The sequence below is a fragment of the Squalius cephalus genome (assembly GCF_949319135.1).
Source record: "Squalius cephalus genome assembly, chromosome: 1".
Taxonomy (NCBI): Eukaryota; Metazoa; Chordata; class Actinopteri; order Cypriniformes; family Leuciscidae; genus Squalius; species Squalius cephalus.
The window spans coordinates 24903787-24926646 of record NC_137122.1 but is presented as its reverse complement, the minus strand read 5'-3'; the positions used below and the strand labels follow the sequence as shown (position 1 = coordinate 24926646).

General features: G+C 40.6%; 1 protein-coding gene across 1 annotated transcript; it reads right to left on the bottom strand.

Moving 5' to 3' along the window:
* Positions 1–12109: 12109 nt before the first annotated feature.
* Positions 12110–22345, bottom strand: tmem220 (transmembrane protein 220; the record flags this gene model as incomplete). Its single annotated transcript, XM_079892973.1, is given in 5 exon segments — positions 12110–12321; positions 12324–12406; positions 21919–22037; positions 22129–22158; positions 22256–22345. Coding segments are annotated over 5 exon segments (399 nt in total), but the record flags the coding sequence as incomplete, so codon positions are not given.
* Positions 22346–22860: the final 515 nt, after the last annotated feature.

Genomic DNA, 22860 nt, shown 5'->3' with positions numbered 1-22860 from the left:
ACTCTAGTTCATCCAAAACAAACTACAAAATAGACTCAAAGTGTTAAATACCGGAATTGTCCTTTAACAGATGTTTGTTTGTTCATTCCTCAAAATAGGTACAAAAAAATCTTATTCTCTCTCTCTCTCTCTCTCTCTCTCTCTCTCTCTCTCTCTCTCTCTCTCTCTCTCTCTCTCTCTCTCTCTCTCTCTCTCTCTCTCTCTCTCTCTCTCTCTCTCTCTCTCTCTCTCTCTCTCTCTCTCTCTCTCTCTCTCTCTCTCTCTCTCTCTCTCTCTCTCTGGTGCTGGTGCAGTGACGCGTTCATGTAAACGGCACCTAAAAGCTGTCACAAAGAACCAGCAAAAGTAATGATTATGAATATGTAAAATATTGCGATGAGACATTTTAATTATCTATTAATAAACAAGTGTTTTCTGTGTCGGCTGCAAAGATGAAATCTGACTCGCGATCTTCGCAGTAGTGAACGCGCCGGAGAGAAATACACATTTCACGGATTAAATCGTTTTATTTTGTTTTGAATGGTTCTTTTTTTTTAGGTGTGTGAGACGAGTAAGCTATACCTTATACGTTGAGTTTCGGTTTATGGATGATAGCTTAATGTTAGCTCCAGTTCAGGCGCTGGCGCCTCCGTGTCGTGATATCTATCTGCTATATTTACTTTTTTTTATTAAATCGAGAAAATTGGATAATGAAACGCTGATTAAAATTAAGATACAATTAATACAAAACGAAATTCGTTTTAAAGAAAGGCTTTGTGCTTTCTGTTTGAGGTCTCTGTGAAAGTTTTAAAGCAGTCTTTTAGTGCCGCTTTGAGCGGTCACGTCCGTAATGGAGAACTGTCACGTAAAATTGTTTTTTCCTCATAAATGCGAACACGAAAAATAAAAGACAAAAGACTTTTTAAAAAAGACAACCATCCACAACTTTATAACACTCCAGTCAACATCCTCCTTTTTGTAGACGAAATAGTCCCAAATAGCTGATTTTGACTTTCTTTTTAGTAGCCTACGAAATATCATTCTCTTAATACACCATGGGTGCTATACCCTTCACATCGCATGTTCCGGCGATGTGACTATTGCTCATGCGCACAGCCCTATATTTTAAACTAATCGGTTAACCGGTTTCAACCGGCTAATGAGGCTCGGTGGTCGGTCAAGAAAATTTTTAGTTTTCGCCATCCCTAGAAGTGATACAGCACGCGCCGGCGCATTTGCGCGTGCAATTACAGAGTGCAGGCTACGAGCACAGTATAACGATGACAGGACATGAAATTTGGTTTTTCTGAGATGAGATTTTTTTTTTCGTAACAAGTTATGAAAATAACGATAGAATAATGACACTGACATATAGCCTGACACCATCTCGTCTGACCGCAGATACTGAATCTGGACAACGCGGGTTTTTTATATAGTGAAGCGATATACAGCGCGCTCCACCGCATTTGCGCTTGCAATTGAAGAGTGCGCGCTACTGCAATATAGCGGCTGAGAGGACAGGAAAGTCCGTTTTTCTGAAGTGAGTTCATGTTTTCTCTGCAGACCTCTTAACGAACGCCTGCGATGTAACGCCACTTTTTTTTTTGAAGGGTGTGCCTTCTCTAAAAGTGTCCGCCGTCCGGGTGAAACAGTATGCTATTTTTATTTACCCGCCACGGTGGCCGGTAGGTGAAGCGAGTTTACCCGCCACAACACAAAATCACCCGCATTTGGCTGGTGGCGGGTGCTAATTTCCATCCCTGGAAAGCGGTACGAACTTTTCTCCGTTGAAGTCTATGGGGTCGCTGTGTCCATTTTTTTTTACTGTCTATGGAAAATATGGCGTCCCGCCCCTCCGTGTTCGGCGATCGGGTTTCATTTTCGCGCAGGTTGTTTAGTAACTTCACGTGCGGGTCTTTTCCGCTCTGTGTTTGCGCCGCACTCTCGTTCCGTGTGTGTGTGTCGGCGCACTGCGCTCTTTGTTTGCGCTGCGCGTTCTGCTCTGTGGTTAACGGCCCAAACGCTCCAATCTGACCAATCATGTAGGGCTGTGCAATTAATTGAATTTCGATTTCAATTTCGATTTTTGCTCCCAACGATCACCAAAATAGTATAATCGAGTAAAAACGATTATGAAAGAACTGTTTTGAAAGAACGCTCTTATTTTGTCTTGTGTTCTGAATGACGCGCGCACGCGCACATCCGCCCCTCCCGATGCCGTAAACTCTCTCAGCTCGAATGTTTAAACTGATAAGACTTAAAAAGAAGTGAAAATGATAAACTTTAGTTACGATGCAATGCTGGCCCGATTGTACAAGTGACAATTCCATCATGTCCCGACTCATAAACGCGAATGTGTAGTTTCGACGCTTGCTTTGTCCAGCGCATTTTGAGAGACACAGAGAGACAGAGAGAGAGAAGACGCATCACCGCTGAACACTCACGCGGTTTGTGAAATTGCGTCTTGGAGAAAGTTTTAAAATTATTGATTTGATTTTATAATCTGTGTGGATTCATTTAAGATACTCATACAATCTACATGCTAAAGTGAATCAATGTTTGTGGGGAATTTCCCGCATTATAAGTGGTAGACCTGCGGGAATTATTAAAATACTCATTGAAGTATTATCTGTTACATTATTTATTCTAATAGTTCAAAAAGTACAATCAATGTTCACATTTCGATTTTTAAGAATTGTTGAAAGGTGTCTCTGGTAACACTTTACAATAAGGTTCATTAATTAGCATTATAACTAACTTACCTTTGTTAAAGGAATACTCCACCGTCTTTTCATATTAAACTATGTTATTCCCTTAACTAAGACGAGTTGATACATACCTCTCTCGTCTCAGTGCGTGCACTCAATCGCTCTGGCGTGCGGCGAAACTTTGTTCACTCAGTTCATTCAATACGGGCCAAGCAGAGAAGCTACCAAACACCTCCACGGTTTCCCTATTTAAACACAGTTACTCGCGTAGTGTAACTCGACCTAGGACGGTGACACAAAACAAAACGTTGCGCTTTTCTAAGCGTGTAAAATGGATAACTATATTGTATGGCGGAATACCATAGCAAGTGCGTGTAAGCACTTCGTCTTGGCGGAGTAATATCTTCACCAGAGGGAGCGGGGGCCGGTGAGAGGATTTTTCACGAGTGAAGATATTACTCCGCCAAGTCGAAGTGCTCATAAGCACTTGCTATGGTATTCCGCCATACAATATAGTTATCCATTTTACACGCTTAGAAAAGCGCAACGTTTTGTTTTGTGTCACCGTCCTAGGTCGAGTTACACTACGCGAGTAACTGTATTTAAATAGGGAAAACGTAGAGGTGTTTAGTACCTTCTCTGCTTGGCCCGTATTAAATGAACTGAGTGAACAAAGTTTCGCCGCACGCCAGAGCGATTGAGTGCACGCACTGAGACGAGAGAGGTATGTATCAACTCGTCTTAGTTAAGGGAATAACATAGTTCAATATGAAAAGACGGTGGAGTATTCCTTTAAGATTAACTAATAATGAACAATAATTCTACAGCATCTTAGTTAATATTAATTTCACCATTTACTAATACGTTATTAAAATGAAAGGTTGTATTTGTTAACATTAGTTAATGCACTGTAAACTAACATGAACAACCGATGAACAGCTGTATTTTTATTAATAGCATTAAAAAAGATTAATAAATACTGTAACAAATGTTTTTATCATTGTTAGTTCATGTTAGTTAATACATTAACTAATGTTAACTAATTAACATTATTGTAAAGTGTTACCGTGTCTTTTTAATAAATGCAACATGTTCCCAGTCATGTGAAATAATCGTGTTACATAATCGTGATTTCAATATTGACCAAAATAATCGTGATTATGATTTTTCCCATAATCGAGCAGCCCTACAATCATGTACTGTAGGCTACCGATCACGCACTGGAAAAGCAAAGTCCGCTCAAATAACATGAAATTTCTCAGTAGTAGACTTCTGTTTGCTGAGCTGGAATATGATGGGCAACAATGGTAAAATGACCTGCTCTGATCACATGCTCTGGTAATAATAGCTTTATGACTATAGGCTACTTTATTTTGATAATTAGTCAAAAAATAAATCTGTTAAATCTGAGTATGTTGCATAGAACTGAATGAAGAATAATATATTGATGTTTTATATTTTAATATAGGGCTATTTTCTGTCCAATTTGTGTGGACATTTTTCTTTTTTCCCCTTTTTTGCGTGTTTAATTAAATTAGTGATTTTACATTTAAATATTGATGATTACAAGTTTGGGGGAAATGCGATTAATTGCAATTAATCACAGCAAATTGTGCGATTAATTAGTTAATGTTTTTAATCGATTCCCAGCCGTAATCGATTAAATATATATATTATGTGTATATATTAGGGGTGGGGTAAAAAAATCGATACTGCATAGTATCGCGATATTTTCTGTGGCAATACTGTATCGATACACGGGCGCCAAGTATCGATCTTTTATTATTTAAATTACACATGAGAATTTAACTTTGGTAGTAGAATGCTAAAAATCAATTGCTCATTCAGTCCACTAGATGGTGCTGTTTGTTTTCTGGTGAGGTCAGCGGGGTGACTATCGGGTTGACTGTCAGCGTGCAGGAGGACGTAGATAAAATAAACATGGCAGCATCAGAGAAAGAAATCAGAAATGCACTCAGTGTAGTGTTTCCCACACATAAACTAATTCGTGGCGGTGCGCCACAGAATCAACACTGGCCACATATTGCGTTTCGTTATAAAAAAATTTTTTTACGCAATTTAAAACACGCAGCATATTCATTCAGCTGCATTTCCTTTCCCTGCCCTCCGTCTCTCTGTCACTCGCGCGTCTCTCTCACAAGCAATTTTTTGTCTCGCCAAAGCCTTATTTGATCGGTGAGTGATGTACATGACTGCTGCGCTTGCGATAATGCGCATATTCCTGAAAGAACGAGCAGAGAGAGAGAGCCCCGGTCGCGCGCGCGCACCCTCGCCGTCTTCAAACTGTCTTGCTCTCTCTCACTCTCGCTCCGTCGCGCATGTTAATCAAAATCAATTGAGAATTGACACGATGGTAAAAGATCGGAAGACCGAAGTTTCACGTGCAGCATTCGGGTATTTTTTCCCTGAATTACTGCTGGGTGTTGTGCAAAAAAAGTTGCCTTATCTTTTCTGAAAAGCGTTCCGCACATTCAGCTGACATGAAAAACACTTTCAATAAGCAAAACAAAATCCAATGATGAAATGTTTTCTGTGTTGACAAATCTTGTGCGATGTCCTGGCTGCCGGGATAATCACACGCGTTGTACAAGTCCACTAATGACACGTCCGATTCGCGAACTAATGACTCCTTTGAACCGATTCAACCAAAGCAATCTTTTAGTTTAGACTGTTTGCGGTAAATGCAGTTGGGTTGTCGAGGTCAAAACTCTAAATAAGATGTGAATCAAATAAACTTACTATAAATAATGTTATGTCATTGTTTTACTCTTACACTGAATGTTTGGATTTTGTGAAGGTGTGAATCATTTTTGATTAATATTTAATATAATAAAGTTCTGTGTAACAGATTATTAACGGAGATTATTAAAATTGATGTGACATGAACAAACAGATGTTGACAGTTTTCCTTTGCGGACATAATTTGAAGTTGGAAAAAGGTAATAAATTGCAATATATTGCAGAATATCGCAATATGTTTAAAATCGCAATAATATCGTATCGTGACCTAAGTATCGGGATAATATCGTATCGTGGTGCCTCTGGTGATTCCCACCCCTAGTATATATATATATATATATATATATATTAGTGCTGTAGCGGTGCGTCGAAAAAAAAATGGTACCATTCCCGGAGGTACAGCTCGCCCGCCGTGTTATTCTGTCATGTTTTCTCCCTTTCTTTCCAAACCGCGACAAACGCCAGTCTCCTTTCTCTGCAGAATGTGATAAATCCGCTCAACTAATCACAGCGCACCATTCCACGCATTGTAAACAGTAACGGTGGCGCTTTGAATACACTCGGCATCCTAGTTTTCCTTATCTACTTTGTACTTTTTGATCAACAAACAAACAAAACATGTAATACATTTGACGGCATTGATGAACCTGTGGTGGATTCTGCCGTAGGGAAGAAATGTAAGCCATTGAAATCTAATCATATTACGTGAGGAGATTAACAAGATGCAAGCACGCGGGAGGAAGAGAAATGCCGACTGTTGCTTGTTCTCACACGACAGCGTCAAACTTATGTCGAATGCTGACACGTTAACCCCAGGGGATCTTTTAAAAAACTTTCAATTTTTGTACTCAAAGTCAACGAAAACCAAGCAGGACCAAGCCATTTTACAGCTAATCGCCGTCAAAAAAATTCAGAAGGTATTTCTTAGCGATCGCTGATTGAATGTAGCCTATGTTTAGTCCAGTACGTGCTAAATATAAGATTAGTATTGACCGAGTTCAGAGGCTGTCATGTGGATCAACTTACTTTGTTGTTTATTTTCAACAATTTCAATATGAAAAATAACTTTTATATTGATTCAATGGATTAATTGCATTAAAAAAAAAACGTGAGATTAAAAAATTATCTGTTTTTATAATAAATCTTTGAAAATCTAAATCTGGATTTGAATTATTTCTGTTATTATAACCTAAAGATGCTATGTGAAAGTTTGAAACAGAAAATAGTGGTTTTCATCTTGCCACTTTCTTGGTAAAGAAACATTTTTTACTCAAATTAATCAAAATGGATTTATCAAGTTTATACTATATTATTCAGAAGTAAACATTGTAGCTGACAGTGTGTTTATGTCAGAATGTTTATTTTTTAAACCACAACCTTCTAAGTGCTTCTTTTACTGATATATTTAACAATATCTTTTGCATTTCTCATCCAAACAATGTCAAACTTGGCACTGCACTTACTCGTGCCCAGACAGCTGTCGAGTTTGAAATCCATCGGAGTAACGGTTCGACAGAGATATGCGAATAACAGACAGGATAATTAATTCAAATTAGTCGTTAGATTAGTCGACTAATCGATAAAATAATCGCCCGACTAATCGTTTAATAAATAATCGTTTACCCCAGCCCTAATATATATATAACATATTGCCCCTTTCTTACATTTGAGCCCCTGATGAACTCTTTGCACGTCCCTGGAGGTTAGTGAAGTAAAATAGGCTATGCAAGCTAGTCAAAAGTTGAAAAAGTTGAAAAGTTTCATTTGCATTTTAATGTTCAAAATGTCTACAGGATAAAATAAATTAAAGTATTGGTTACATGATGATGTATCTAAGTGCTAAAGTGTGTTACAGAAAAAAAGATCAGTAGTGCAGGTGAGGGAGGAAAGAGTTTCATTTTTCCACTATCAATTTCTACCTTACAGCTGAAAATTAACAATAATGAAAAACATGAATAATCCTGTCCTAATCCTGTTTGTGGCCAGTTCAAGGTACATGCTGCAATAATCATGCCTTCTGTTGATGGTGTGTCAAATTTGTATGTCTCAAAATGGCCATTTCTATCCACAAAACTTGTCAGAAGTCATGTTTTAAGGGGTTATAAAAAAAAAACCTAAAAAAACCCCGCGAGCGGCTTGGTAACAACCTCCGGCACGTAACAGCACAGCTGCTGTAGAAATTTATAGGGGAAACACTGAGTTACTGAGTCCTCATATACCAAATCATGACCTCATAACCCATGACTATAACACACACACACAATAAACACAGATCACTGTTGGATCACATACAGTCACTATACTGAGTCCTCATATACCAAATCATGGCCTCATAACCCATGACTATAACACACACACACAATAAACACAGATCACTGTTGGATCACATACAGTCACTATACTGAGTCCTCATATACCAAATCATGGCCTCATAACCCATGACTATAACACACACACACACAATAAACACAGATCACTGTTGGATCACATACAGTTACTATACTGAGTCCTCATATACCAAATCATGACCTCATAACCCATGACTATAACACACACACACAATAAACACAGATCACTGTTGGATCACATACAGTCACTATACTGAGTCCTCATATACCAAATCATGGCCTCATAACCCATGACTATAACACACACACAATAAACACACACAAGACTTAAACACAGATCACGGTTGGATCATATACAGTCACTATACTGAGTCCTCATATACCAAATCATGGCCTCATAACCCATGACTATAACACACACACACAATAAACACAGATCACTGTTGGATCACATACAGTTACTATACTGAGTCCTCATATACCAAATCATGGCCTCATAACCCATGACTATAACACACACACACAATAAACACAGATCACTGTTGGATCACATACAGTCACTATACTGAGTCCTCATATACCAAATCATGACCTCATAACCCATGACTATAACACACACACACAATAAACACAGATCACTGTTGGATCACATACAGTTACTATACTGAGTCCTCATATACCAAATCATGACCTCATAACCCATGACTATAACACACACACACAATAAACACAGATCACTGTTGGATCACATACAGTCACTATACTGAGTCCTCATATACCAAATCATGGCCTCATAACCCATGACTATAACACACACACAATAAACACACACAAGACTTAAACACAGATCACGGTTGGATCATATACAGTCACTATACTGAGTCCTCATATACCAAATCATGGCCTCATAACCCATGACTATAACACACACACACAATAAACACAGATCACTGTTGGATCACATACAGTCACTATACTGAGTCCTCATATACCAAATCATGGCCTCATAACCCATGACTATAACACACACACACAATAAACACAGATCACTGTTGGATCACATACAGTCACTATACTGAGTCCTCATATACCAAATCATGGCCTCATAACCCATGACTATAACACACACACACACACACACACAATAAACACAGATCACTGTTGGATCACATACAGTCACTATACTGAGTCCTCATATATCAAATCATGACCTCATAACCCATGACTATAACACACACACACAATAAACACAGATCACTGTTGGATCACATACAGTCACTATACTGAGTCCTATACCAAATCATGGCCTCATAACCCATGACTATAACACACACACACAATAAACACAGATCACTGTTGGATCACATACAGTTCTATACTGAGTCCTCATATACCAAATCATGGCCTCATAACCCATGACTATAACACACACACACACACACACACACAATAAACACAGATCACGGTTGGATCACATACAGTCACTATACTGAGTCCTCATATACCAAATCATGACCTCATAACCCATGACTATAACACACACACACAATAAACACAGATCACTGTTGGATCATATACAGTCACTATACTGAGTCCTCATATACCAAATCATGACCTCATAACCCATGACTATAACACACACACACAATAAACACAGATCACTGTTGGATCATATACAGTCACTATACTGAGTCCTCATATACCAAATCATGACCTCATAACCCATGACTATAACACACACACAATAAACACACACAAGACTAATTAAAACACAGAGAACTGCTTACTCTCAAACAGGAACAATAACAGAATTTCTCTAGAAAACAAGATTCAGGAGACAAATATATTGACAAACCTCTGTAGAAGGTAACTTTACGTGAGTAGACACAAGCTGACTCTGCTCATAATACTAATGTGTACTTAATACCTCGTGTAGATAAATCTTGAACACCTTGTAAGTTACTAATTCCATAGCTCGTTTTATTTACGTTACATAAGCCCAATTCGGACGTAACGTTATGTAAAAAAAAAGAAAAAGTACTTATCTAAAACTCATGGATTCTAATGGGGATTTAACGTTATGCACAGTGGAGGAGCGAATTCTTACTTTAACGTTGTTCGTGAGTGCTCAAAAAGGGTTTTAACACTGGATTTTGAATCGATTTCTTCTCGTAAACTTAGAGATGTAAATGTGGACGGTAGTTAAATTATCACACGACCTCATAGTTTGTCTAAAAACAGAAGCCTAATGTAAGGTAACTCGGCCGGGGATTTTTACGAGGGTGGTGAGAGATCAACACCGACAAAAGGCGAATTGGTCTGAATCCATGATCCATCTCAGTTTTATCGCTGAGATCATAAAAAAAATATTTTTACAGACGTCCATGTGAGAAACCATTAGCCTACCGTCCGAAACGAGCTAAGGAATTAGTATTTATCTAACTTATATGATGTAATTAGTAGACAGCAGTATCACGTGGGCACAATTTAACCAAATGTGTGAATAAGTAGTGTTATTTTGTGGTTATATTTTCCCAAAAACCATGTATCTGATTACCTTGTCTTCAATTAAACTGTACATGTGGGTGAATTTACCCTTAAAGTGTCGATGCAGGGAGTTAACTTCTAAGTAACGTTAGGACTAGCTACTGCTGAAATCACTTAGCTAACGTTACGTCCCCACGAGAAACATTTTCCTTCCGAATAGGGCTAAGTTATAATGTGCACATTTTAAACAGCGCTCTGTGTAAGTTTAATAAATGTACAGAATATAAAATAAGAAGGACTTACTTTTTTTCCAGCTCCACAAGCGCGACGAATCATCTCCACGCTCTTGGTTGGTACTGACGTTTACCCGCGATTGTATGAAACGGCGCGAAAGTGTGTGTAGTTTGGCGCGAATGTGTTTTGTATTGCAATACCAATTCCCGCCTACAGAGGCGCTATTCGAAGTTCACACATACACATCATGGTTTAAAAGGACCTTATTTGTTAAGGTCATAAAAAGCATGCCAACTGTTATAATGGCCAAATAACAATATGAACCAATAAAATAAGTCATATAATGATCATTTAGGTCATCATATTAAATAATCATAATTTAAATCATATTTTTTTATCAACTTAAATTCTCTGAATTATGAGGACATCAAAAATGGCCTCATAAACCAAATGGTCTCATAATGCAGGTGTGTAAACCTGAAAATTGGTTTCATAAACCACATATGCCAACACACACACACACACACACACACACACACACACACACACCTGTGACCGCATTACATCAGTATCACTGCGCAACTGCGTTTTTTGTTCTATGTTGCTGCACATGTTGCATAGCAACCTCCTTGGAACTACATTGCTTGGCGGAGGAATACATGTGTTATATAACGTTATATTTTTTGTTGCTGGTGTTTATTTTATAAATAAAATAAATATCAAAATGAATATTTTCATGGAGTAACCGTTTTATAAAAGCAATAAGAACAGCGGGTAACAACGCCCCTTAGCTGTTCTAAATCCACTGTAAAACACGGCTTTGCGAGGCTTATTGCTTAATTATCCAACATTATGAGTGCTTGCTCAAACTCCCACAAGTGCTGATAGTGATTTAAGATAAGGGTTCAGTCTTATCCTTCATTTGTAATTCTGCTTCTTTTTTATGTGTTTTCTTGGCTTTGCAAATATATGTAAATATGTTGATAATTGTGGCATACATCTTTTTTTTTTTTACTCATGTAGGCTAATGGTGATTTTCTTTTAAGACTGAATCTAGCTGTAAACCAACTTCAACAATCCAAACGAAACCAAGAGAGAAAAATCTGTGCTATAAGAAACAAGCATCCACAGTGACCTGATGGATGGACATCAGAGACTTGAGACTGAATAAAGCAATTAGAGAATTACGACAGACAATTTATAATGTAATGTACATTTAGTTTATAATTCAGGAGATTCAGAGAACAAAAACTAATTTAGAGTTATTTTGAGTCTAGACTCAAAATAGACTCAACTAAAAAGAGTCTATTTTGCAATAATGTTTATTTATTCAAAATTACTTTAAACTCATAGCCTACTGATTGTCTCATACGAGCTCGACAGCGCCTCTACAGGACATGAAACGGATATTAATGCTCATAATAATATAATAATAGGACATGAAACAGATATTAATGCTCATAATAATATAATAATACAGCCGAGAAAAACATCCTCTCAGAGCCGACAGCACCTCTACAGGACATGAAACAGATATTAATGCTCATCATAATAATATAATAACACTAACACATTCATACTGAATCACAGCTTTCAGAACACCATTTATGGATATTAAAAATGATATTTACCTTTCTGAATGTGTGCAGAGCAACAGCCAGAAAACCGTCATCAAGAGTCCAGAACATTCCCTGAGAGCAAAGATTACGCCGGTGAAATAAATTAGTGTTATTCCTCTAATGTGACTGAATCTGGGTTCAAAACTTTCGTTCCTTCCTCTTGCTGGACAATGTCTGTAATTCCTTCTTATAAAGTTTCCAGCCCAGAATGAGTCCAAACGTAGAGGCGACAAGCACATGCAGATCAGCCGTTCTCCTCACAATAATGACTCTAAAGATCATAAATTTGATTAATTTATAACTCGAAATTCTACCATAATCTCTAATGATGGTCAAAACGTGGGATTTTGTATGTGAATGATGAATGCGTTCAGATGTCATAGTTTTGTGTGAAGAACAAGCTGAAAAAGTCTTTATTTACTGTTTCGAACGTTATCACTCGATTGAATGGGCGTTATCAGTGGTTCTCTTACGAGACGTCTCTCGTACTGCGTTAGATATCTAACGCTAGGGGAAAATCCTTTTTCCGCGAGATATTGAAGCCAAAAATTATCCTTAATTTTGTAATAATGCAAAACGCGTTGCGGCAGCATACAGACATAGGCGAGGCAGCTCGCGCGCCTATTGGCTGTTCTGCGGCAACAGGCTTTATGCCCAGCTCCACTACTTCCTGAACTTCAGCCAGCTCCTTTGTTTCCTGTCTGCCATTATTGGACAAACTGATTAATCCAGGTGTGTCTGATTATTGTTGTTGTGACTACTGAGGTCAGGCACACCTGGATTAATCAGTTTGTCCAATAATGGCAGACAGGAAACAAAGGAGCTGGCTGAAGTTCAGGAAGTAGTGGAGCTGGGCATAAAGCCTACTGCAGCAGCCTATCGAGCGAGGCCTGGCGTGGTCCGAAACGGGCGTGGTCTAGGCCTATAAATACCGCTCGCAGGCAGCTATTATCCGATTTTTTCATCCTTCAAGCGAAGCACACGCATCGCTGGAGCTGGAGAGAAGCCGCGCCGTCTGAGAGAGAGCACCTTCAGCGGGACGAGTCACTGAAGTCGCTGGCCGTGCCGCCTTCCTTGCCTTCCTGCTGCGCTTTCCGGCTTTATATCCTTTCTTTGCTACTGTGTTTATGTATGTGTGTACAATCTTCTCCGAGACTGCTCCTCCGCCCCCCCCCCCCCCAACCCGCAACCCGCAAAGCTCGCCGGTTCGCCCGCTTGCCTTGCCTGCTTGGGGGACGATACCTGTTCTCCCTCTGTTCGAGCCGCGCAAACCGCGCCGCTCACAGGGGATGTCAGGAGAGGACGGTCACGGGGCTAGCTTTCTCTCTCCCTCTGTTCGAGCCGCGCAAACTGCGCCGTTCACAAGGGAGGCTGGAAGCGGACAGTCGGGGTTAGTTTTTCTTTACGTTATAAGAAAGCTACCCTGCCTCTGCGCCCCGCTCATATATGCTCGTGCATCTAAAGCCTTTGTGTTCCCCCCCTGTCTCAGTGGAGGAATCGTAGGTTTTTCGCACGAGAGACCGGTGTTCGAATCCCGGTCTAGCGGCAGATAAAATTATGCCGCCAATGCTTCGCTCTGTCAGTTCCCCGAAGGCGACTGCAGACGTGCATTTTGCAGCCAACGAGCGCGTTGTACAACCCGCTCGCCTGCACCCAAACACCGTTTCTATGGTTTCCGTGCGTCACTGGCGTAAGGAGGAAAGAGAGTGTTTCCGGTCCCGCTGCGGACGGACCGACCTCCATTCCTCAGACATTTCTCATTCCCCTCTGAAGTTCGGGCGACTGGAAATGTCTATATTGCAGTGAGCAAGCCTGTTGTAATACACGCATGCCTGCAAACAAACGCCAGCACGTTGACGCTCTCGGATAATACTCGCGCTAACTGAATGACCATGTGTCTCCCCCTGTGGCTCAGTGGCAGACTCTCAGTTTTTGCGCGCGAGAGACCCGTGTTCGATCCCGGGTCTACCGGCAGATAAAATTATGCCGTCAATGCTCGCTCTGTCAGTTCCCTGAAAAGGCGACTGCAGATGTGTATTTTGCAAAAAAAAAAAAAAAAAGTCGTCCTAGCACGCCTAGGAAAAAGACGGTGTTCGAGTCCCGCTGCGGCCGGACTCCCAAAGTTATTCGCTCGTCCAGTTCCAGAAAATGTGACTGTTCCAGTGTTTTCTGCAGCCAACAAGCCGGTTCTGTCACCCGCTTGCCTGCACACAAATGCCGTTTTCACGGCTACCCAGATAAATCCCCAAGAGAGTGTATTTTCTGGTGTCCCGGCCACGGCCGATGGTGTCTCATGTGTAGTAAGAATGCCCACTGCCCAATGCCCATCTCTACACACAAGCACAGCCTGTCACACAGGTCCACATAAAATCGACTCAGATCGGTTGCGCTTCAAACGTGGTAAATGTGCCCACTACCCAGTGCCCAGAAACACCACGTTGTGCATGTCTCACGGTTTCTGTAAAAACGAAACCAGCGTGCATTCGCTTCACTCAAGCGAACAACGCTTTCGGTGTGATAAATGTGCCCGCTGTCCCGCGCCCACATCCACACATAGACATGACAGTTAACACGGGACTCGCCCAGCCCTCCCCCTCGCGGTTGACCGCCGCAGAGGAGTCGAGCGCGGGCAATCTGCCCGCTGTTATCAGCGCGCCCCATGCCTCAAATGTCACGAGCGCGACGCTTGTGTTACAGCACACCGAAGCCTCCCCATCGCTGAGCGAACGGAGCGCGCTTCGTATTCAACCCCTAGCTATTCATGCAGACGCATGGGCAAAGCTGCCGGGGTTTCGAAGTGGGTGCTGGACATTATAAAAAGAGGCTATTGGCTACAGTTTCGCCGACGCCCTCGCCGCTATGCAGCGCGCGTCGAGACCACGGTAAAAGCAGAAGTAGCACATTTACTTCAGGGCGAAGTGGCGAAACTATTGAACAAAGGGGCCATAGAGCCTCTCTCTCAAGTTCAGAGCGAAGGAGGGCTATACAGCAGATACTTCCTGGTACCGAAGAAAGACGGGGGTCTCAGACCCATACTAGATCTAAGGCGACTGAACAGAGTGCTTGTGAAGCGACAGTTCAGGATGCTCACGACCAGAAAAATCCTCGCGCAGGTTCGCCAAGGAGATTGGTTCGTGTCAATAGATCTGAAAGACGCGTATTTTCAAATACAGATAGCGTCACGTCACAGGCGATATTTGAGATTTGCCTTCGAGGGCCAGGCATATTAATACACAGTCCTGCCGTTCGGTTTATCCCTGGCATCCCGTACATTTACGAAGTGCATGGATGTGGCGCTCGCACCCCTCAGAATGAGGGGCGTGCGAGTACTGAACTATTTGGACGATTGGCTGATTCTAGCGCAATCTCGCTCAGTGCTCATAGAACACACGACCATTTTACTCAATCACCTCGAGAATTTGGGTCTCAGTGTCAATTGGGCGAAGAGCTCTCTGTCCCCCTGTCAGACGATATCTTTCCTGGGCACAGAGTTGGACTCGCTGTCCATGATAGCGCGACTATCACCACAGCGCGTGGTAGACATTCAGCGTACAGAGAACTCGTTCCGCTGCGGCGCGTCTGTCCCGCTCAAAAAATTTCAGAAGATGCTGGGTCTCATGGCCTCAGCATCATCAGTGCTCCAGCTGGGCCTGCTCCGCATGCGCCCGCTGCAGTTCTGGCTGAAAGCGCGAGTCCCACGCCAAGCGTGGACATCCGGTCTGCTTCGTCTCAAGGTCAATCAGAAGTGCGTCACAGCTCTGAAACCTTGGAGAGCGGACGACTGGTACCAATCAGGTGTAAGCCTGGGGACTTCCTCAAGGGTGAAAGTGGTGTCCACGGACGCATCCACCTCGGGATGGGGAGCGCTGCTCGAGGGCAGAACGTTCTTCGGCCAGTGGTCAGAACGGGAGAAGCTCCTGCACATAAACTGCCTCGAAATGCTGGCAGTAGACAACGCGCTGACGCGTTTTTGTCCCCAAATAAAAGGACACCACTTCCTGGTCCGCTCGGACAACATGTCTGTGGTGTCCTACATAAATCGCCAGGGCGGCCTCAGGTCCAGGAACCTGTACAGGCTAGCAGAACGCCTCCTGGTATGGGCTCAGCGCAACTTGCGCTCGCTGAGAGCAGCGCACGTGCCAGGGCTCCTAAACATAGGACCAGACAGACTGTCCAGGAACAATGTTCCGGCAGGCGAATGGTCTCTACACCCACAGACAGTCCAACTGCTGTGGAAGAAATTCAGCAGAGTGGAAGTAGACCTGTTCGCGTCTCAAGAAAACGCTCACAGCCCGGAATTTTTCTCCAAGAGCAGGGACGCGTTGGCTCATGTGTGGCCCCGCCGCCCGCTCTATGCTTTTCCCCCCGTCTCTCTCCTGCCTCAGGTGATAGAACGGATCAGGGAAGAAGGATGCTCAGTACTGCTTGTAGCACCGTTCTGGGAAAACCAGCCTTGGTTCCCAGTTGTGATGCAGCTAGCGAGCACTGCCCCGTGGCCAGTGCCAGTGAGGAGAGACCTCCTCTCTCAGGCCCACGGCTCGATCTGGCATCCTCACCCGGAATTGTGGTCCCTTCATGTCTGGGCCATCAACGGGTACATGTTGAACTCCCTAAGGGAGTATTAAACACGATCACGCAAGCTAGGGCTCCGTCTACGAGACGGCTCTACTCCTCGAAATGGTCAGTGTTTTCGGGCTGGTGCACAGCCCGTGGCGTGTCACACACAGACTGTGGAGTGACGGAGGTGCTTTCCTTCCTACAAGAGCTTTTGGATAAGGGCAGGACCCCTTCCACGCTCAAAGTTTATGTGGCGGCTATAGCAGCATTCTCAAGAACAATGCTTTGTCAGTCAATAGGAAGGCACGATTTAGTCATCCGCTTCCTTAGAGGGGCTAAGAGACTGAATTCTCCCAGACCTCCCTCAGTCCCCGTATGGGACCTTTCTACGGTGCTGGAAGCCATGAAAGGTGGACCATTCGAGCCTTTACAGACGATTGATCTGAAACATCTGTCTTTCAAGACTGTGTTTCTGCTGGCTCTCGCTTCAGTGAAGCGCATAGGGGACTTACACGCGCTCTCTGTGAGCGTGACGTGCATGGAATTTGGGCCTAATGACTCAAAAGTTATACTCAAACCTAAGCACGGTTATGTTCCAAAATCCCTAAACACACCGTTTAGGGCGCAGGTCATCTCCCTGTCAGCCCTACCGGTCCCTGATGAGGAAAGAGACGCGGGCCTCCTTTGCCCAGTCAGGGCATTACGAGCTTATGCGTCTCGCTCGTCTGCTTTCAGACAGACAGAGCAGCTCTTTGTTTCGTTCAGCGGGCGTTCTAAGGGACTAGCCGCGTCAAAACAGAGCCTATCCAGATGGATAGTTGATGCTATAGCGCTAGCATACGCCTCCAAGGGCATGCAATGCCCGTTGGGTGTCAGAGCGCACTCCACGAGAGGCATGGCCTCTTCGTGGGCCTGGTCGAGTGGGATTGCCTTGCAAGATATTTGTACGGCGGCGGGCTGGGCCTCCCCGTCTACATTTATAAGGTTTTACAACCTAGAGGTTCCCGCCCTGTAGGCCAGGCTGCTGTCGGTCTAGTTAACCAGTATTATCTGACCTGATGCTATCAGCTCAGAATGCTGCGTCTACTGAGCACAGCTCGGTGATCGACTGCGAAAAGCAGCAGTACAAGATGTGAAAAAAACGGATAATAGCTGCCTGCGAGCAGTATTTATAGGCCTAGACCACGCCCGTTTCGGCTGGACGTGACGCAGCGGGCGCGAAGCACCCTCATTGGGTCTGGCGTCACGCCAGGCCTCGCTCGATAGGCTGCTGCAGTTGCCGCAGAACAGCCAATAGGCGCGCGAGCTGCCTCGCCTATGTCTGTATGCTGCCGCAACGCGTTTTGCATTATTACAAAATTAAGGATAATTTTTGGCTTCAATATCTCGCGGAAAAAGGATTTTCCCCTAGCGTTAGATATCTAACGCAGTACTCGTTCCCTCTTCTAGAGAGAACCGAGGTTATGTTAGTAACCGAGTACGTTATCAGCTTATAGATATGGGCCAGAAGGTGGCCTCCTGCGCCTACTGGTAGGCGCAGAAGGCTGTTATCATCCATCCACATGGTTAACCGACAAATACAGAAGATTACAGATCCAGTCCCACAGGAATCCAGCTCGACGGTAATCGGGAAATCTACTGAATGACGCGGGCGGCAACGTTGCGATATTTCTAGCTTGATATTTTCAGGTAAGACCATTAAAATGATAAAACTGAGCATTTAAACTGCAATTAATTAGCCAATAAGGGTAAAAAAGTCATTTTTACAGTTTAACTTTGCGTTTAACTAGAAACTAAATTCCCCCATTAGCTTCAAACGTAAAAACCTGCTTATTAGCAACGAATGTTCACATAAAGCATGTAACGTAACGACAGGCTAATAACGTAATAGGGCCTATAGCCTGTAACGTCTGCAGACATATCGCAATACGGTAATCTCATGTCAACAATCATGTCACGATCACGCAATACGATTTTATGTATTGTTTTCCCTTATTGGCTAATTAATTGCAGTTTAAATGCTCATTTAAATAACTTAAATCATTTTAATGGTCTTACCTGAAAATATCAAGCTAGAAATATCGCAACGTTGCCGCCCGCGTATAATCCAGTAGATTTCCCGATTACCGTCGAGCTGGATTCCTGTGGGACTGGATCTGGAGTCTTCTGTATTTGTCGGTTAACCATGTGGATGGATGATAACAGCCTTTCACCTTCTGGCCCATATCTATAAGCTGATAACCACTGATAACGCCCATTCAATCGAGTTTGAATCGGGTGGTTTGAACACAGTCTGTATTTTTTGTCTCGTCTTTTTATTGCAATATCCATCCATTATTTCTAATGAGGTAAAAACATGTATATAATATTTGTATTAATGTTAAATTGATAAACTGGGAAACTGTATTTTGACTATTACTATTTACATAATATGCACATTTTCTGTTTCGCACAAAACATCTGGATGGATGCCCTTCGACATTTATTAAAATAAGCAAATAATGTACAGGAATACTGTATCCTACAATGCGATACAATGTGTTCCACTTGACTTTTGAACGAATAACAAAATCGTATTAACCCTTTCATGCATGAATTATGATAACCTCAGTCAGGATTTTTTTTCCTATGTGTTTTTATTGCTCTTAGGGCATGAAAAACAAGAATTGATTTTAATTTTATTTTTCAAAGAGATCTTCAGATGTCCACTTGAGTGGACAGCATGCGGTTGGCTTAAACTGAAGATATACTGTATTTAATATAAGAAAATAATCAAACAGATAAAGTATGTGAATTTAACAAACTAATCAATGCAATTATATCAAATAATGTGAAAACTATAAAATATATACAAAAAATATAAATGCAAAATATTGCAAAGGCTTCATACAACTTCATACAAGTTGAACTTCGCGCATCTATGATATCAGAACATGAGGACGTGATTCCATCAGAATTTTCTACAGCCTGTCAAGGCACAACTGTGGAAACCACTCAGATGCTCCCTCCAGTGCACCAGAGTATGGAGATTTACCCTTATTAGCTGATCATTCTGATTATGTTCAAGATGGACATGCACATTTCTATCATAGCCCTCCTCTGAGAAAACCTAGCGATACGTTTTTTCAATCTCATCTGAAATGATCAGTGTTGGGGGTAACGCATTACAAGTAACATGCATAACCCATTCAGATTACTTTTTTGATGTTACAAGTAAAGTAATGTGTTACAAGTAACATGCATTACCTAATCAGATTACTTTTTGATCTAACAAGTAATTAACTACAAGTAATGTGCATTACCTAATCAGATTACTTTTTGATATAACGAGTAAAGAAATGCATTACAAGTAACATGCATTACGTAATCAGATTACTTTTTGATGTTATGAGTAAAAAAACGCATTACAATAACGCACATTACATAATCAGATTACTTTTTGATGTTATGAGAAAGGAAACGCATTACAAGTAACATTCATTATGTAATCAGATTACTTTTTGATGTTATGAGTAAAGAAACGCATTAAAAGTAACATGCATTACGTAATCAGATTACTTTTTGATGTTATTAGTAAAAAAACGCATTACAATAACATGCATTATAAAATCAGATTACTTTTTGATCTAACAAGTAAAGTAATGCATTACAAGTGTCATACATTATGTAATCACATGACTTTTTTCGATGTCAATGAAAATTACATTCTAATAATACAAATACATTTATTTACAGTAGAAAAAATCAATGCATATTAAGTTTTTAAGTTTTAAATTTCAAAAACAATATTCACATTATAATTATGAATTGTAGCTGAAATATAGCCATTGCATGCATGACGTCCACTACAGTGGACATGTGATTAATCAGAGTTTTCTCTCAATCTAAAATCAAAACTTGGAAAATTTTACTGTGATATGACTCATTAGATATTGCTTTATGCTGCAATATTTTTTTTACCTACAAGAGTCTCGGATAGAAGGAATGGGTGGATATTCTGGAGCAACTTGGCATGCCTGACTGACCCTTGGCCATCTTGGTTTGGAGGGGGAAAAAATCGAAACACAAAGGCTTGCCACTTGGTTGCAATTTATAGGATGATGCACCAGGGTCCAATGAAGAGATTGATGTGCAACTTTGCCATAAAAACCCATGCAAATTCAAGAAAATGCTTTTTTAATAGCTGTCCACTGTAGTGACCACTATGCGTGAAAGGGTTAAAAAATGTCGGTAACAGTTGACAGTAGCCATTGACTTCCATAGTATTGTTTCCTACTATAGCCTATATTTTCCTAATAACTACATATTATATTATTATAATATTATATTATCGTCATTACTAATTATTTTGAAAATTATAATAATATTTAGCAGTAATGTATCATTTTACAGTACAATACCGTATAATTAATTACAGCAAAAGCAGACCAAATTACGAAATACAGTAAAAATACAGTAAAGTACTATTTGGTAGTTTACAGTACTGATCTTGTGTACTGTAAAGTGAATTACATTACAGTTACTGGAAATCGAAATACAGTAACTTGCTGGCAACCGTGCTGCCAGTAATGTACTGTAAAAATACAAGAAAATCGTTTACAGAGAAATTGTTTCAAAGATGCACACAGGAAATTACTGTAACGTGAATGCATTGATTGATTCCTAGGTTTATTTTGTTATGAATAAACAAATGTGCGATCTATAAAGCAAAAACCTTACAATTAAAGTTGAAATGTTGTAATGTTCAAGTTTTTGATCTAAAAAAATAAAGATGCACAAAGAAAATGACTCTAACAGGACCATATCGATTGATTCTAAGATATTTAGTTTGTTACAAACAATGTGCAATCTGTAAAACAAAAACCTCAAAATTAAAGTTGAAATGGTATACTGTTGAAACGTTTTTGACCTTGAGAAAATGCTTTAAGTATATACCAACAATTTTTATGTTTATTATTTAATTTTATGTTGGTACATTTTTGTGAAGTACACCTGTTTTGACCTGACGTCCATTGAAATGGACAAAAAAAAATTACAATTAAAGCCAAACATTTTTTTTATTTTTTTTATTTGTTCTCATTTATAGAAGCCTCATGAGCTGTGAAAATGTAATTTTATATTTTTCAGAAACTTTAAACATATTTCAGGTCTGAAGGGGTTAAAATGTAGTTATTGTGTTGATATTTGCATGATAACTGTCTCCTGACAGATGAGGAGTGTTTCTACTCCACTAGATGGCAGAATCGCTCAGCTGGATTCATGAAAAACTTCTTCACTTTCTTCTTTCCTGTTTTTTGTTGTTGACAGCAAATCAAAAAGCACAATCCAGCTGGAACAGCATAACCCTGCAGAAATAATCATAAAACAGTATCAGACCACAAGCATGTTATAGAGCAGCAGAAATGTTTCTCATTTAATGTGAAAGTGAAGCCTCACCATCCACAAAACAGCATCCGGATCATTTATCTGAAGATAAACACACAAATAAGCGGTTAATTAACATTAATCACCTCTTATGTAATTTACGTTCATTGTATGTAAATAAACCTGAAGTAACATTTACCTGCACGAAAGTCGCCAGCGAGAAAAACACTGACATGAATAAATTACAGACTCTCCAGATGATCTGAGAAAACGAGACTCTGATCTTTCGTCATTTGGACTCTTCTGTATTTATTCATATGAGTTTATTAACATCTCTCTGCACTAAACACTGAACTGTATAACTTTACAGTTTTCCGGATATGACGGAATGCGGGATGAAGCATTATGGGAAATGAAGTTTACGACATTTGTCCTCACAGGGCATTGGATTTACAACGCAAACGAGAATTAGTCAAACAAACACTAAATCCATGTTTATTCATTATTCATTTTTTTTTAATTATATGTTTTTTTTGTGTGTGTAAATATAATTATTTAATTATATTTTATTAAATATAGCCTAATTATATTATATTTTTAAACCAGTAAAAAGCTGAATACCATACTGATTTATTTCATTTTCTATTTCTGCACTATATTTATTTGGTTTATTTGCATGTAATATTCTATTCTATTCTATTCTATTCTATTCTATTCTATTCTATTCTATTCTATTCTATTCCTCATTATTGTTATGGTCATTCTCATGGTCTGGGTCAATTCTGGTAAACCTTCAAATATTTC